The sequence below is a fragment of the Paralichthys olivaceus genome, chromosome 6, assembly GCF_024713975.1.
Source record: "Paralichthys olivaceus isolate ysfri-2021 chromosome 6, ASM2471397v2, whole genome shotgun sequence".
NCBI classification, from domain to species: Eukaryota; Metazoa; Chordata; class Actinopteri; order Pleuronectiformes; family Paralichthyidae; genus Paralichthys; species Paralichthys olivaceus.
The window spans coordinates 9,832,568-9,851,815 of NC_091098.1; the positions used below are offsets into that span (position 1 = coordinate 9,832,568).

The 19,248-nt window shown below is 40.7% G+C and overlaps 1 protein-coding gene across 4 annotated transcripts in view; it reads right to left on the reverse strand.

Annotated features, from left to right (window-relative positions):
* bsna (bassoon presynaptic cytomatrix protein a) overlaps positions 1-19,248 on the reverse strand; it is a 130,593-nt gene that overhangs the window by 96,316 nt on the left and 15,029 nt on the right. For all 4 annotated transcript variants that reach the window (XM_069526208.1, XM_069526211.1, XM_069526209.1 and 1 more), the window contains exon 2: positions 7,699-8,497. In XM_069526208.1, the coding sequence (XP_069382309.1) occupies positions 7,699-8,497 (799 nt within the window). The remainder of the gene's footprint in view (positions 1-7,698; positions 8,498-19,248) is intronic.

Here is a 19,248-nt window from a genome sequence, read left to right on the forward strand (position 1 = left end):
TTCGTATCCGAGATATTTTGGCGTCATTTTTGGGTAGTGGGAGGAAGAGGAGATAAGTCATCTATCTTTATATACAGTCTCATGCTTCAACTAGCTGAGTAAGCTTACTCATGATAAAATATGGTTACCCACAAGGTATTTTACAAACAATTCACCAAATTGAAAATTTAGATAGTTTTGGACAGGAACATAATTGTAATGCTAGATAACTTAATGTACCTAACTAGCTAGCACAGCTACAGAAACAGTGAATTATATCAACTGACTTGGATTTTTCTCCGACAGTCAAAACAGCCACTGTGGAGGACTACAACAGAGAGCAAAGTACAATAAACTGTAGTAAATAAGATCTAGTTTAAACAACAGGTCCTTTAAAAAAAATACTGGTAAAGGAGCAGAACACTGTTGTGGAATGTTCAGGGTGGATGTGGATGTATTGCTTCTGGAGTAACTCCAAGGTACTTCACTGGGATGGTATTTTACCAATTTAATCACTTTCAACTATTCCTGTATTAATGCAACTACCTTCGTCACCGAGTCATTCTCTGTCAGTGCACAACAGGGACATATAGATTGCAGTTGTGGTAACGAACCCTCAGGGAAAACACATGCACACATTTCTCCACTGAACTAGATTTGTTCATGAATGTACTGTGTGTGTGTGCGTGTGTGTGTGTGTGTGTGTGTGTGTGTGTGTGTGTTGAATCCATATGCCAGCGTGAGTGTGTTTATGTGCATATCCATTGAGCTGTCAGTGCAACTGGAGACTTTCAAACAGGATTTCTGCTGCTTGGTGGATGTTTATGCCGACGCTGGGGCTTTTGATTCGCCACTCACTCAAGGACAGCCATGCGTGACGGACTGCTTCCTAGTACCGCAGAGAAGGAGAGAGGGAGAGACTGGAGATGTACATAGGGAGGAAGCAAGGAGAGAGGTGGATAAAGGCTGCAGTAGAACAGTAAAAAGAAAGAAAGAACTGCAGACCTTAAATGCCAAGAAGAAAAGTGGATGGAGGCTGAAAAGAAAGGTCTCTGCTCTAGCAAATTTGGAAAATAGGGGGAAAGGAAATTTGCAACGCTGTGTGGGCAATGCTTTACATACATTTCAGTAAAGTTGAAAGTCGGAGTTAGAGTCATGATTATTTTCCACACTTAGAAACTGAATTGCTTGTAAGGATTTAGGCAATCGCTTTAAACTCTCACTGGCAGCTCGGTAATGACTTATAAAATTAGCCTTTTTGCTCTATGATTTCACCTGAGCAAGTGTTTCTACAACTCAGGATTACTGTTATTTATGGGAAACTCTCCGTCAGTTCAGATTGTGAGGTGCAGACTGAAACTGGAGCCACTATCAATGGCAAGACCCCCAACTGAACCGAGATTTGAACTAGAATCTGTGAGGCGACAGAGCTTACCATCACACCACCCTAGCCATGGTTATATAAAGGCTAGACTGTGGTTTGTTTAAATACTGAAAAACTGAACACAGTGTAGTTAAGAAACTTTTACATAATGAGAACTTTGTTCTGAAACATTATATAAAGAACTCTCTCACCAGCCACTATATTTATTTCAGTTGTAGGTGTCGTCTGAATTATAATCATTATGCTCCATCTGCAATGATGAAAATACCTCCTCTCATTTAGGCCACCACAGTCATGTCCATCATCAAAGAGAGAACAGTCACTGTTTTCAGTCCTTATGAGCGACTCGCTCCGATCCTCTGAGGCGAGACTCCCGTCCCGGTGATAAAAATATCATGTCATTAGAAAGAAATGTAGGAGGTAATTACCAGAGTGTCATTCCTGTTACTTGTATCAGCAGCATTATCATTATTGTCATCATCAGCACCAGCAGCAGCAGTGCTATGAGGAATGGGACAGACCCACACACTTACTGAGGTGGGTGCAAGTGCTGGTTATGTTGTGGGTTTGTACTATTGTATTAGATGCAGACAGTAAATTATGATTACATGACAGAAAAACACCTAAGAGATAAATATTCGTGTTCCAAGACTCATCTTATCTAGTAAGAAATAAAGAAATCCTATACCAAGTGTGGGGGTGGAGGCGAGAACACAAACCTCAAAGTTACTTCAGCCATTCTCTCGAGTTTTCCTTATGTTGATAATGTTTCTATGCAAAGGCCACAACAATGAAAAAGAATACAAATATCTCAGGATGAAAAAGAGGAAGCATACATGTAGAGGGCGCAGAAGAAGAATTTGAAAAGACAAGAACCAATGCTGGTGGTGATGTGCTGTAAACAAAAGTACATGATTTCCACACCAGAATTTTTACGCCATGTTACACATCCTGTGTGCTCTACCCAGAACACTCCTAGCTTGAATTGTTCAGACATTTGAATGTTGTCAACACGTCTCACCTGAACAATTACCTGTTGCATTTATCATATGTGAAAGGCAAAGTCCGGAAAAATTTCCAGACCCACTCATGCAGACATTTTCCAGAGTCTGAAAACGGAGTGTAGGCAGATACTAAGATGTGAGAGAAGGGAACAGAGAAGCACAATCTGCAGATTTCTATGGAAACTAATTCATCCACCTCACACACACATTTTCAGTGATGGCTCTTTGTGCAAGCTGAGTCTAAAATTAGTACGCAGTCTGTTGAACAACAAACAGGCTATGGAGGAAGACATGCTGTCAAAGGGCTTAGATGGCAAATGGATAAGAGACACGTGGGCCAAGATCAAGTAAGTGTGAACAACAACAAAACTAAATAGCATCAATAATACAGTCATCAATAACAGCCTGCAGCTGCACTCATGTGCACACTGTGATTCATTTATTTGTTTACTTGTGCTATAGTGTTGTCACGATCATGTCTGCAGTTCGCCCAAAACCAGAACAACAAAAGCAACACAGAACACTTCTTTGTTGTAATATCAGTTATTAAGTTGTCACATAACATTTTACAAAGAGAGGTAAAAGGATAATAGTGCTCTGCTATTAACTGAAATCATGTGATCTAGTTATGTAGTTAACCTGTTTATCTTCCACTTTCTTAAATGCCTCCGTAACAAAGGTAGATATCAATATATGGATTCATTCATGTTTTAAACAACCCAGCTTTGCCTTAACAGCTTTTGCCACCAAAACAGAATATGAGCCCAACATCAACCAATGACCTCAAGTCTGTCTCCCTGCTTAGAAATCTGTTCAACAAAAAACCCCAGTGGATTAACAATGCAATGCAAATTAGGGAATTTGATAAAATGGTTGCTGGTTAAAATTCCAGCTGTGAGTGTGTAGAGTGGGTGGTATTATTGAGCAACTGCCATGCACAAAACATTTAAAGGCCATGGTTAATTAGGAAAACAAAGTTTTATCTCAACTGCGGAGCATCAGGAACACGTCCACCGTTTAGATTGAACTTCCACACTGAGACTTTGTGGCACGTTCCCCAGGTGTATTATTTTAAGGAATGAATAACTCATATAAATGAATTGCAAAAACATGGTGTGTGGGAGTTTCAGCACCCCTCATCCATATTAATGAGAGCTGTAACACTCAGGGTCTTATCCTTTTAAGGTGTGAAAGTGACAAAACCAACACATCTTACCCACAAAACACATCAAATAAAAAAGCTTCCATCTGGTTCACGGCCAAAACACCCTTCAAGTGACTATATGCCAAATGGTTGTCTAGATTTCACAAGGTTTGTTTAAAGAATATTCTATCAGTAAAAATTACTTGTTTAGAGGTTGATAAAGATCCCACAGGCACTGACTTTGAACGACTTGAATCAGCCTTTTTCACATCAGACATTTTGGAACACTTTTCCCTTTTTTGTCAAAATACAGGGCTAAGAGAAAAAAGTTTTTCACAGATGAATTAAATGTTGCTGCTTCAGCCTCAGGGTCGCATTGTTTATGCTGGCATACGGTCATTTCTTACTGGGATGCTTGATCTGAACAAACCATTTCAGTAACACCTGTCCTTTTCCTACTTTGTTAAAATGTCTGCAGGAAAAGAATGTATATAAATCTGTGGATTAAAGTCGTACCTCCATTTGATTTGTCGCACTGATGTTTAGAGGCTTTGCAACACATTTCTGAAATTGTGTGTTAAAATAAGGTTTCCAAGCATCACCAATGTACAATCTCACCATTAGCTCCCAAGCTTCCTAAGACCCCAGGAACTCTATCCATCCATTATCTGTACAGCCTTTCTATTGAGGCTCGCAGGGTGAGATGGAACCAATCCCAGCTGACATTGGGCGATATTGCAGCATATCATAGAGACAAACAACCACTCACTCTCACATTCACATCAATGGTCAGGTTAGAGTCTTCAATTAACCTCACCCAAATCTACACGTCTTTGGAAAATTCACGCAGACAAAGCTATCATGGCTGAACCAAGATTCATACATTGACACCGCTGACTACCTCACCACCGTGCTGCCAGTGCCACTGTTGCATGCAGGCAACTGTGGTGTCCAAATTCAACATGAGAGCCAAAACCTATAAATAATATGTGTATATTTCAGTGCCTGACATTCCACTAATCACACTCACAGCTAAATTAACAACATGAAAGCCATGTTACCTAAATACCACCCTTCCTGAATCAAACACATCGACTATAATCTGTCTCTGATCCTACTTTTTGGCCTGATAATTGGTGTCACCCTCCTCAGCCTGCTTAAGGTTATCTGATGAAAAAGGCGTCAGGATTATAACAAGATATGTCCGTGTTAATAAAAAACCAAGATGGAGGGGTTTTAGTAATAATGAGGAAGCTGAGTTGAGATATTATTCTATGATTCTATAAGGCGCCAGGTGGTCAGCTTTAAAGAAGCTGGAGAAATTTTATCATCATTTGACATCAAGAGAGAATTTTCCTTTAGGTCATTATCATTTAAACATGAAGTATGCCAGGACTTCATGTAACTCTGTGCTCTGTGTCGTTAATAAACATCTCAGACCTGTTAATATAAAATAATCTCTTTATCCTGTCTGGCTAAGTCTGCTAACTGTTATCAGATGCAAATGGAATGTGATCACAGTATAATGGATATAGAGCCTGCCGCTGCTTATTCAATTATCTGGGCACACAAAACATTGATTAACTGTGATCATATGGGATAATGTTCAATTTAACTATTAACACAACAAGGCTGGAGCTCTGTCACACACAACTGAGGGCGTTTGCTCAGAGGATATTGCAATGTTTTCATATTTATGTGTTAGTGTAAATTATCTTAAAAAGTGCAAAACATCACTAACAATGTATATTCTTATTTCTACTATATTTGAATTCACAAGTGTAAACACAAAGGAAGCTTCCATTAAATTGTCTGGGTAGATTTAAAAGAAATTCCCCAAAATGTGCAAGCTTTTTAGGTTTATTTCAATATTATAGCAAACTTAGTAGAGTAAAAAAAACATATGTAACATGGTAGAGCGATTTACTCCTTTTACAGCTGTTGAGCTAATACACTTATAATAATAATAATAGTCAGCTGAATACACCAGGGGAACAGTGTTTACAGGTAGGCACTGTTTATTAGGCAACCAGGATTGAGAGAGCATTGATTAGCAAGGACAGAAATTGAGAGGATAGTAAATGTTAATTGGAAAAAACGGCTAATCCATAATTTATACAAAACCAAACAACTGCAGGACCGTCTTATAAATCTGTACAAGATGGAGGAGTCTGAAAGCAAAACCTCCAATTTTATGATTTAATGTTTGTTCTGGGAAAATAATGAATTAATATTTTTTCTTTTTTTTAACTACAGTGATTAAATGTTATGCTGATTTGTTGCAGTCCATTATATGTTTTTCATTTTCCTGTGGGTTCATTCATTTAATCGACATCACAATTTATTGTAAAAGCTTCTTGCATCAATTATATTAAGCCACAAGTTGGGGGTCACTGTGTTTGTGTGGGTGTCTACATATCGGAACTTGTGATTGCCTCAGAGGTTTATCAAGTCCTCCCTCCTCATCATTAGCATTATCCACCATTATTAAACACTGTAGATTCTCCCTCACTGTCTCTCTCTCTCACACTCACACAGACACAACCACATGTGCAGGAACATGAGCAGAGATAAAAAAACTGCATCTTAAAGATGATGAGTTTAGACAGAATCTGTCATACTGTGAATACCAAATGTCATAAGAATCAATATTTCGGTTCCATGTTGATGGTAAAATTCAGATTATTTTGACAGTATCAAGCTATAGAAGGTACCATGTTGTAGCTCATTAAGATCTGATACTTGTATGATATTAACCCTACAAGTGTTTTAGCCTGATGTCAAACTCCAAACACAACATTAGCAAAAGGCAGGTACTCGCAACAATTATACTCATCCACCGCTGAGTCCGTCTTAATACAACATTGACTTTTTAAATTAATATTTACGCACTATTGGTCCGTCACCATGTTAGTCTATTTAATTTAAACTATACTGCTTGCACACTGACTTGTGCACACTGGTGTGTGTGTGTGTGTGTGTGTGTGTGTGTGTGTGTGTGTGTGTGTGTGTGTGTGTGTGTGTGTGTGTGTGTGTGTGTGTGTGTGTACACATCGACTGTACCAGGTACACACGGATGACACTGCGGCCAATGTTCTCCACCACAAGAGCAAATGAAAATGAGACACAACAACACAGGCACAGCTGTTTGTTTACCAGAACCAAGTGTTTATCCTGCCGCCTGCCAAAGAAAAGCCCCTGAACCTGACATGAGCGAGAATCAGTGTGTGCATGGCTAATGTATCACTCGTATATCTTGTGCCTCTGTGTGTCGTGTGGTTGTGTACCTGTCTTTCCTGCCTGCACAGGGAAGCCGGGACTTGACATTTGTCACCAGACCCTGACACCCGACTGATAGTTTGAACTCATCAACAAAGGGGAGTGTCGACCTCCTCTCAATCAGAGAGTCTCTTAACCTTCTCTCTCCTTCTCATCCCTCCATCCAACTCTGAATAACTTTACAGTTACACTCCTCAGTCTCTTTTATTCTCCATCTCTCTTTGAATTCCAGGTTCTTTTGTTTTTTAATACACACATACACACACAGTCCAGACCAGTGTGTCTTGCCTTGGCATATTAATGGGAATTCTGTCAGTGCATCTGGAAGAAATTACTGCCACTTGCTGAGTCTTTACACTTCCTGTCTATCACAAATACACACTGCAGTACAAAGTCTCTCACACACACACACACGCACAGCCTGTATGCTTTCATTATTTTGCTCATTCATGTATTTTCTTTTATATAAATGATTCCCTGTTTAAATTAAAAGACATAGGAAAATATATGCAATTCAGTATCAAGTCATAAAAAATAAAAATGCCCGAGCAAAACATCTCTCTCCTCTCCCTCGCACACTCTCACAATAGGCCAGACAAAATCTTTATCCTGTTTGTTTCAACAAAACCTTTTTTCTAGACTCCAACTATTCAGTTTTCCTGTTGTTTATCATCAAATACTGAAACATGAACTGACATTGACCTCTGTCCACCCATTGGATTAGCTTACATGCATATTCAAATGCTTGTCTCTCACTATAAATCAGCACAATGAGATTACTGATTGCAATTTTACCCTGTTGCATGTATTTACTGTGGAAAAGTAAAGACAGACATGAGACAAAAACGAGGCAAATACACACAGAGACGTAGATGAACACACTCAGCTCCTTGTCAATCCTGACTTACCTCAGTGAGGTGTGGGTTGGGGTTGAATCCACACTGGTTACAGACGGTGGCCTTACACTGGGTGCAGGTGTTGTAGTTGGGTACAGCCGGTGGGTTGGACAGCTCTGTGCTGGTGCACACTGGGCACAGTTTGCTGCTCGGCATAGGTGCGATCTGTGGCACCGAGTAAGGTGAGGTGGGCGTCACACTGCGGTCAGGAGACACCGATGGAGACCGGCCAGTCCTGGAGCCACTGAAGTCGACCTGAAGGTTTCGACGGGATGCGTGCTGACCAGGACTCTGACCTCCATGGCCTCCCATACCGGACGCGGCAGGACTGTGACCCATCCCATGACCAGACCCCTGGCTGGACTGCATGTGTCGGGGGGAAGTTGGAGTCTCGTGAGTGGCCAGGCGGTAGGGCTCGCCACCTCTGGACCCTATGCCTCCACCAGTACCCATACCTGCTCCTATACCTCCTCCAACCATTCCTCCTCCACCCATTCCACCTCCCATTCCTCCTCCACCCATTCCCCCCATCCCTCCTCCTCTCATCCCCCCTATACCTCCTCCGCCCATTCCTCCTCCACCCCCCATTCCTCCTCCTCCCATTCCAACCATTCCTCCACCTCCCATTCCTCCTCCCCCACCCATTCCTCCTCCACCCATTCCTCCACCTCTACCCATTCCTCCTCCTCCCATTCCTCCTCCACCCATTCCTCCTCCACCTATTCCTCCTCCTCCCATTCCACCCATTCCAACCATTCCTCCTCCATGGCCTCCTTGTTGCATGCCAGTCTTGGGGCTACCCATCGGACCCCTGAAAGAGAGGGATGAAGCAAAAATGGAGAAATTACAATCAAATGAGATGTTGAATTCCAAATAGTGTAGGGCGTTAGTAACTGTGCATCACACCTTACTACTCAATCATGTTTTGTTATTCCCTTGCCTTTTACGCAACCACCCCCCCAACCAACAACCCAACAACCCCACCACCCACCCAACCAAAGGGACCAAATGGTAATGAATACCCCAAACTACAATAATCCCAGATTGCTTCAGTGTTCATTCAAGTTCATATGACAACTTAATTACTGAATGCAATTTTGAAATTGCTAATTTTATTTCTACTGCTGTGGCAGAATTAATTGAATGAGAAGTGTTGGTTATTGCCAAAACGTATATAAATATCTTGGAGAACTCAGCCTGGTAATTTTCACAGTATTCTAACAAATTAAATTACCTCCTCAGTGGCAGAGACGCAGCAGCAGAAACATCATTAAAACCAACAAAATAATTACTGATGTTCTCACAGTGAGCTGCTGAGAGCTGTGGAAGGACCTTAGTACACACCAGCATCAACAAATTAAAGTGGGATATAACAGTCACACACATGCAAATCCACTTTGAGTGAGTGTCAAAGGTGACATAATATATATATTATAATACTATATATTTTTCTGGGGCTGACAGTCACGTTTATATACTATTCTATTGGATTGATTGTGGTTTCATTTATTGAATACTTTTTCTTCCTATGGACAATTTGGTCTTGAAGAAATCCCTGCCTGTCTCTTCCTTTATGTCTCTGACTATTTTTTCTTTTTAATTTATCATTCTTATTTTCAGTATTTCACTCAATTTTTCTTCAAGTTTACTCCTGTTTTTGTTCAGGCCCTCCTCTCTTCATTGCCCTCTGCCTCCTCCTCTATTATCTTTTCAGAAAGCACTGGCCATGGCCTCGCTCCCCTGATGGTTTTTCTTTTCCTTTGTCGAGTCTCTTCTTTTTGGACATTTTTATTTCGACTTTCAGAAGCCAAGTGAACCTTAAGCAACCCTGTTTCCTATTCATACACCAAGTCCCCCAGTTAAAGACAAGTCCTTGTGAGTTCTGAACAGTGATAAAACATCAACGTTCACACTTTTGCAATTCAGGAACTTTGCAGGTCAAAATCAGACTGTGTAAAACTGCATAAGACCCTCACAAACTCTGGATTTACATTGATGAATGGTGTTTTCAAAATGTCACTCAGCAGTGAGACAGTCATTTTGGATGAAATGCACGCAGCAACCATTTGCATTGGCTCTAGTGAACCCTCAGTTATGTTTGTCAGGCAGAGGGATGTCAGTCTGTATATGACATCATTTTCTCTTACAAGAGACCACATCCTTCATCACAAATGTACACAGTTACAGATCAACACAGCCGTGCATCAATTGTGTGCATCAATTGTGTGCATATAGTGTGCGTATGTGTGTGTGGTCCAGGTTACTCACATTGTGGGGACCTAAATTAAGCATAGACCCTACAGAGAGAAGACATTTTTGGAAAGGGATGATATTTCGACCAGTCCTCCCTTTTGCAATCGGCTGTTTGGGGGTTACGACTTTGTTTTAGGGATAGGCATCTATTTTGAATGGTCAAGGTTAGGGTAAGGGGCTAGGGAATGTATTATGTCTATTAGTGTCCTGACTAAGACTGAAGTACGTTTGTGTGTGTGTGTGTGTGTGTGTGGGGAGAAAAGGGTGACTCAACACAAACCTCAAAGCTTCACTGAGGAGCTGAGAATGTCGCTAAGATGTTGGAGAAGACAGGATAAGAGACTTACAGCGGAAATGGATGATGGGAAAGAAGGGAGAAAAACAGAGAACAAGGCTGACAGTGCACTCTGAGCAAGATTATTCTATATTTTACTTGAAGCGTGATTTGTCTTGAACTGATTTTGTCTCCATATCCATAACTGAATCTTTGGTGGCATGTAGGGAATTCCGAGGTCCGATGGGTTATTTGGTAGACAAAATTAAATATGTAAAAATATCTATAAAGTAATTTGACATGATTTTCTATTTATCTGACGTCCTAGTCCAAATAGAAAAGAGAAGAACGGGAGCAGCAGAAAAAGGTAACAGAGAAAGTCAAAAATGGAATAAACATGACAATGAAAGAGCTGGGGATTTTCACTTTCAGGAAGACACCACCTCTAATTGATGTGAGAAAGTGAGGCTAACGAAAGTGACAGCCCAAATAATAGGAACAGACCTGCTCTCTGTGTGTTTACACACTTAGCCTCTGCGTTTCACTGGGGACATTTATCACTGTCGCACCAAGTGCCTCAATACACAGGCTTGGTCAGTCAAAGTGATTTCATCCTCTCCCATTATAACCTCTGATCTACTGTCTGAAGAGAGGGGGAGGCTTGTTGGCCAATCACATGTAAGTGACATTGACAGGAGGGGACCATGGACTGAACATCAAGATGGACGTAACATAACAGCTCCACTAAAATGAAGCCAAAACATCTCTACCGCCCCTGGTGTCTGACTGCAGTGTAGGCTCTGCCCCCTCCATGTTAGCAGATGGGACATGGGCCAAACTCATTCTTTTTCCAAGATTGATTTGTGTCATTTTAGTTTGACTTGTCTTGTAGTGATGATATATGTCCTGTTCATTTGGCTGGTATGTTTGCTTATAAATAGCTACTGGATGTTATTAGATTCAACTGGAGGTGCACTCTTCTGAATGTAACTCTACTTATCAAAGCAAATAGAGATAATGCTTTGATGCTGTGTCTTATAGAAAACTAAAGGGAAACTCCAGGCAATCCCAGAAAACTCCCATTGGTGGTGCTTTCACTTTTTATTGGCCTTAGCCTTAATACCCTTCTCTTAGATGGGTACATTCCTTATCCCAGCTGCAGCAGAACAAGTCTATTCCAGTTATGAGTGGACCCAAACCAAACATATATTTCATCCTCCTTCTCTATTTCTCCTATTTTCATTTCTTCCCACTCAGGGCTGTTGATGGAATGGCTTTTGTGCGACCCATTTATTCCCATCTGCCTCCTCCTCTCCACTTCATCTGCCATTATTTCATGCCATCGCTTCATCTCTTCTATTCTCTATTTTCCACTCCCCTTTGTCTATATGAATTAAGTATATTAGATTTTTGGAGCAAAACTGCTTAATTAATCTCAAAACTTGACATTTGAAGTTGGTTATCTTTGACAAATTAAAAGATGGCATAAAGGTTTGGTTGGTTTTTTTGTTATCACTAATAGTGAGCTTATTCCACAAATTTCTATCTCTCTCCTCTTCCGTTTCTTCCCCTTTTCTGTTTCTCCCCTCATACCTGTTCTCTTCTCTTATCACTTCCCCTCAAATCTCAAATATGTTATATATTTTTTGCTTGTGTCTCCTTTTGTTGCATCAGCACCATTTACAAGTTTCACCAGGGCCCAAAGAGCTGAAACACTTCATCGCTGCTTAAACAGATGACACAAACAAACCTCATGTTACTATGGGCACCAGGTCTATTAGGTATCTCCAAGCAAACATACACTGGATTCATGCACAAGTGGATTAAATGAATCTACATAAATTAAAGCACAAGCATAGACAAGTGTTTTGCATATATTTTGAATAAAAAATATAGGTTTATTTATTCCCATGGGGAAACTTGGAAGCGTGCAACAGCAAATTAAAAACAGGAGCAGTAGCAAGGGAGCTTGATGAAGAAAATATGCACACAAGCACATGTATTCTCACTAGTGCCTGTCCATGGTCTAAAAAGAAAGTGGGCTGCTGAGTGAGCTGTCTTTCTGTTTAACACTGCGGTACATCATATCTTGTATTTTCTGCTGTTTTTCCATTAATCCCGGAAAATGGAGGAAGAAAAGGAAACAAGTGAGGAGCCTGTCATTCAGCAGATGTTGCTGTGAAGCTGCAGGGCTTCAAACCAATGATGACAGCAAGTGATTTCTCTGATGTAGAGGAAATAATCAATTAAATTAGGCTCTCGTTGGAGTGGAAATCTGCATTGTCTCAGCACTTTCTGGCTCAATTTGACGTATCTAATCTATTTTGCGGGAGGTGATAACGCCCTCTCACGTGATAACGGAATGTTCTGTTTCCTTCTGATACTGAAAAATAATTTGAAAAGTTACAAGACTAACAACAGCGTTCACACAGAAAAACACAGACCACCACATATGTGATAATAAGAATGACAAATCTCAGTGATGCTATGTTCTCAAGTCACTTTGGTGTTTCTAGCTTAAGCTGTTATATAACAACTGTGTCTGTTTCATAGATTCAAGCTCAGAAAGCACAGAATCACTTCTGTTCAGCTGATGGTGATAATGCTGTGCTGAAGGGGGGTGTTTGCCATTAAATGGAAAAAGATCAAGAGGATGAAAAAAGAAACATCAGTTTTGTGAGAGAAAAAGAGAGTCCTGTTTCATGTTAGAAATAATTTCTATCTGATGCAAAAAAGATACAAGCATCAGAGCACGGTCCTTTCTACACTGACCCAGCATGACTAATTTAAGAATATCTATTCATGATGTAGCTTTGATTTTTCTCGTTGCAGTCCGCAATACAGCTCGGAGCTTAAAGAGATTTCCAATTCTGGCTAAAAGTTAGTTAAAGCATTCATATATGGATGAATCATCAAATTATGCACTTTACATTCTCAGCATTGGGTAAACAGCAAATTAAACTGTGGTTCCAGAGAAATCAAGTCAAATCAGCCTTCGAATACTGACGCAAACCTGTGTGTGTCAGTACCCCCACATATCCACAAAAACACACCTGCTCTCTCTAAATGACTTTGAGAACCAACAAAGAAGGGAGGTGGTGGATACTGATTCTAGTATGCAACTGGACAATTCATTGTTAGAACATAAATTCAATTCCTGCTGGAATAAAGCAACATTCTTGCGCTACACTTGCCATTGAAAAGAATGGGCTTCAGAGCAGCGTCATTGTCATTATCTAAAAGGACCTTACATGGTCTCATTTTATTTTTCATTACACAAAAAAACTTAAATGCAAAACCACTGTTTTTAAATAAACTATTGACAAAGAAATCAGAATAAAATAGAATAGTGATTATACAAGAAAGAAAATGTCTTCTGTATCACCCCTGCCATAATAAGATTTTTCATTAAATTCACATTCGGTTTGCTGCAGTACAGGCCCAACACAGTAGGTGCCTGATGATTGCTGACTGATTTACAGCCAGTGCGGCTGGAGATCAACCGTTAGAGCAATAACTGTATTCTACAGTACCCGTGTGTCTGTGTACATACACTACACACCAACGTCTAATGCACTTCTCCATCTATTTATATCTTTAGCACATCCTACATCTTCATAACCTTCTAAAGCATTCTCAGCAAGGGGCTGATATAACAGCTACTCTTCTGTCAGTGAGTATGTGCTTGTGATTTTTAAGTATCTCTTTTATTGACATATGCTTTTATGTATACTGTATGTCCTGGCTATCGTTGTGTGTGCTGAATCCAGCAGATGTGCTCTTCCATGTGAACTGACAACACGCAAATGCACCACACACACACATATTTGTGTTTCCATGACTTTAGAGAACATAACATTGACTCAAATTGATTTCCTGGAGAATTACTCTAACCTTATCAAAACTACTTGCCTAAATCTAACTCTAAACCTATATTAAAACATGTCTTAACTTTGAAATATATTGATTTACGTTATCAAGGACTTGGTTTTTATCGACATAAGGAAGAAAAGTCTCCATAATAAGACAGCGTTAACAGATTCAGGTCCCCACAACATGAGTTATACTTGGACCCAACACACACATACACAAACACACATACAGCAGCAGCAGCAGCAATGCTTCATCATCTCCCAGTCAAATCAAGTCCACAGGAAAAGAGAAGGCAAGAACAGAAATTGGATTTTGAAAAATTATTTGTTTACCTGACATACAGCCTGCCTGCCTGCCTGTCTGTCTGCCTGTCTGCCTGCCTGCCTGCCTGCCTGTCTGTCTGCCTGTCTGCCTGTCTGTCTGCCTGCCTGCCTGTCTGCCTGCCTGCCTGTCTGTCTGCCTGTCTGCCTGCCTGCCTGCCTGCCTGTCTGCCTGCCTGCCTGTCTGTCTGCCTGTCTGTCTGTCTGCCTGCCTGCCTGTCTGCCTGTCTGTCTGCCTGCCTGCCTGCCTGTCTGTCTGCCTGCCTGCCTGCCTGCCTGCCTGTCTGCCTGCCTGTCTGTCTTCCTGCCTGTCTGTCTGCCTGTCTGCCTGCCTGCCTGTCTGCCTGTCTGTCTGCCTGCCTGCCTGTCTGCCTGTCTGTCTGCCTGCCTGCCTGTCTGCCTGTCTGTCTGTCTGCCTGTCTGTCTGCCTGCCTGCCTGTCTGCCTGCCTGCCTGTCTGCCTGTCTGTCTGCCTGCCTGCCTGCCTGCCTGTCTGTCTGCCTGTCTGCCTGCCTGTCTGTCTGCCTGTCTGTCTGCCTGCCTGCCTGTCTGCCTGTCTGTCTGCCTGCCTGTCTGTCTGCCTGCCTGTCTGCCTGCCTGCCTGTCTGCCTGTCTGTCTTCCTGCCTGTCTGTCTGCCTGCCTGTCTGCCTGCCTGTCTGCCTGTCTGTCTGCCTGCCTGCCTGTCTGCCTGCAATCTAACTCTACAGCATCATTAATATCTATCAATCTGATGAATTGTTTATAGATTGAATCAGTCCATCATGTTGTTCATCATTTTATGAAATCATTGTTATGAAAAGACAAACATAATGGGCCGCAAATTAAAGATCAGATGTGAAAACAGTCCTTCAAATATCAAAATGAGTCTTTAGTGTTGATGGTTTCATTTGTCACATGGAACTTGCAGGTACCTGCATGTCAAAAACAAATAAAAGGAGACATCAAAATTGAAGGAGAATGAATCAGTTCATAGAAAACTAGAAAACAACTCGAAGATGTGCTTTATATTTTTCCACATTTGGGACAATGACGGTGCAGCAGTGAGGGATGGATGTAGTTTCTCTTTGACTGCAGAGTGAACTTTCAAAACACCTCTGGACTATTTCCTCTGCACTTTAATTGAAATTCCTATCAGTGGTATGTCGCCTCAGGAGGAGAAGCAAACAAAGGCATTAGGAAATAAACAGGCGACCATTGAGCTGTCGCTTTGAAGTGAATGGTGAATAGACCCCCACAGACAACTCTGACTCTGAAGGTAATATACATGTATACATCACGCGCTTTTACATGAGTGAGCACACCAGTTATGATAACAGCAGATAAATGTGTGAGTAACACATGAGTAACAGTGTTTTTATCTTCAGTAATGTGACATATTTCTGGAAGAACAGAGATGTGTGGAGACTACAACATTAAAATTTATCAGATCTGAATTTTTATTTGAAATTTAAAGCACAACAGAAGCAGCATTAAATTACGACCTACTTGTACATATAAGACATAGTAGGCTACCTGATATTTTAACATATTTTCTAACTATTATTTTAGGCCTAAAATTCTTAGGCCTCATGCTGAGATTTAACGCTGTGATAATCAAAGCTCCCACCAGTTGTCATATTAAAACAGAATAACTCCACCACAACAAATCTCTTACCCACAATACATACACTCACACACACACACACACACACACACACACACACTGTATTCTTGGAATAATAATAATAATGGGAGGTAAAATGTCCACTAGACCTCAGACGAGGACTGACCACTGATTACTGACACAGTGCATTTGTTTGTGTGTTTGTGGTTTAACTAAACATAACCATTACCTAACTAAACATAACCATTACCCATGCAGTGTCTCCAATATTAGGGGTAAACGTTATCCTCCAGGACACCACTGCCACAGTGAAACTAGCTGTGCACGATATCCTGGAATGTGTATTGTAAATAAACAATGGAAAAACTGTGCATACTTTCCCATGAAGAAAATGCAGTTATGTTGGTGTGGTAGGCTACTCTGTGAATACATCAAATCCTTAGTCCCATACATTTTATTTGGAGGCAGATCCCTTGATGACTATCTAAGTACCCCCCCTCTTCTGTCATCCTTTAAACAAGTAGTTCTACGAGGCTAAACACAGTAGTGCTTTGAGCTACATGCTAATGTCAATATGCTTACATGCTCAGATTTAGCATGTGTAATGTTTAGCATGCTTACCACTTAGTCAATGCTATCATGCAGCATTAGCACTTAGGCTTCAGCCGCATGCCATGAGCTTTTCATGTGTTTGGTGCTAAACGGAAGAATTAGATGTGAAGCATCATGAGGTGACTGTAAGAAATCATGCCAGACACATACAGTTTCATTTGATATTGGACAAACAGAAATTTTGATTTGATGAAGCTGACGTGATAACCTGAAGATTATCAGGGTAATGGTGGGTTGGAGAAAAATTGAGTCAGCCTCTATCTCCACTGCCCCTCACACAAGTTGTGCATACACAACATGTCACATAGGCGTTTTGTGTCGACAAAGCCTAGTTATGATACACAAAGTTTACAATTGCTACAGAAAAGGTTGTTACAAAATCAGAGAGAGGCTGGGGACTAGGAGTGTATTCAAAGTGATTAATAGAACATGTCCCCAATCGACTGTCCCCACCCGCAAAGTCAAAAAAATTCAATGTGACGAGCGAGGGACTGTCGGGCAGTGTTGTGCAGTTTCCAGCTCACAGGGAAGAGCAGGTTTGTGCTTGTGTCAGGCTCGTGCCCGCTGAACCACAGTTGTGCATGTGGAGCAGAACGGCTTGATCTCTGTTTGAAGTTGTGATTGCGAAATTTGAGACTAAATAAACGTCACATTTCACTAAATAGAGCCACATTATCTAAAAGAAATTGCCAGCAGTCTGACATTAGAACAGCAGATGTTAAGCTATGTTAGTTGATCCTGTCCACACATGAAGCACATGTAAGAAGTCAAAAACATGAAGTGCCTTCAGTTGTACTAAAGCCCTGCTACCACTGTATATTGGAGGCTGAAAATGTCCTAAAACTAGGAAGCAAGTCCAAGTGATAGTGCACATTAATTATCACGCAATGAATTAAGTGAAATATCAATTATTACTAATGTGATTTCATTTAGATTAACTTTGGAAGTAGTTTTTATTGTAGTCATTTAGATCCTCTGCAAATTGTGTTTCCATGGCAACAGGATCCTCCATCACACTTTAACCGCTGTTGCTCATACAGACCTTCAGTGTTTTTACTCATACTCTACAAGGTACATGTCACATTTTGCATTTAGTTTTTTACATCTGATGAAAGGACCTCTCTGCCTATTTATCTCTATCCTCCTCATTTTGAAAAATTACTTCTCTTCACCAGCCATCTTTTTGCTCCGTGAACAGCAGCAGCAGCAGCATCAGGCTATTTCATGCTGCATGTGTAATAAAAGGATTAATTTGTGCTGCTCAGACTCGATGTGGGCCGTAATGGGACAGACGGATATAAATAGAGGCTACCTCACATTTTCTATTTCCTGATACAGATTGTTGCAAAAGAGGCAAAACAAAAACATTTTGCCACCAAATTAATTTCCCCACAATCATCATGATCCTCATCATCATTCCTATTGTTCTGTTTATAATCATGTACCTCGACTGTTATGTGCCTGTTTTCTGTGTGTTTCTGTTTCCCTCTTTTGCCAGCTGTTGCTTACTAAGTGCACCAGAGAAACAGTGTGATCACATGTTGATCACACTAATATAATGCTGACTCAGCATGATACAGCGATGACGGATAGAGAGGACAGATCAAGAGGCTGCACAAATGACTCCACAGAAATTTACTTAACTTGAGAGCTGTTTATTTTTTCATGGATCTGAAAAGTCTCTGGGCCTCAAAACTAAATTTGAAAGGATTAAATTTAGTTTAGTGAGTGTGATCCTATCAACACCAGAAGAGTATCCAATATCTAAACACATTTTCTCTGTGTTTCTTTGGAAACACTAAAATACAAAATACAATCTTTAATTGTAACTTTTGTTCCACTAGCTTTTTAGGGAGGTGCGATCACCTGTATTTCTTGACCTTTACCAACAGTTGAACTTTGATCAGTGACCATAATGAGGCTTGAGCCTCAAATCAGATGCAGTTGCAAGCTCCATAAAAATGAAAGTATAACAATAACAGAAGACGTAGTTTGATTATGCTGTGAAGCGGTGTGGGATCATAGTAGTTGTTGTATTCAAAACAATTGGAGATGAAAGTCTACCTGACATGACTCAGACGCACATTCCTGGATGAAGTTACAGATAGTACACAATTACAGGGTGACCAAAATGAAATGTCCCATTACCTTGAATGAGCTTTTTCTCTTTGGATAATGTAAATACACAAGTCAACAAAATATATCACATAGGTCCAGTTGTTTTTATAGATTTACTGAAAAAATGTTGCATATAATGTCTTTAAAATATGAAAACATTGGTGACAGTCATTAGGCTGGAGGTCACAGTAGTCATCTGATTTGATTATTAGCCAGTTATATTATAATTTCGCCTATAATCACACTCATTGCTCAAGGCTAAGGTGTAGCATCACATGTTGTGTTTCATGCATCAGCCTGGTGCTTTAACATCTCAGAATGTCAGGTGACCATGTCTGAAACATGACCCTGGGTTTGCACTGGGCTGTGGAGGTCATGAAACTCCGGGAGTCACAGAGTTCACTTCCCAATACCAGGACAATAGAATCAATACAGCTGAGAAGACTGGAGATATGAGGTTACCGTGTGACAGTGGGGATAAGCAGTCTGTCCTTGGCTCACAACACAAC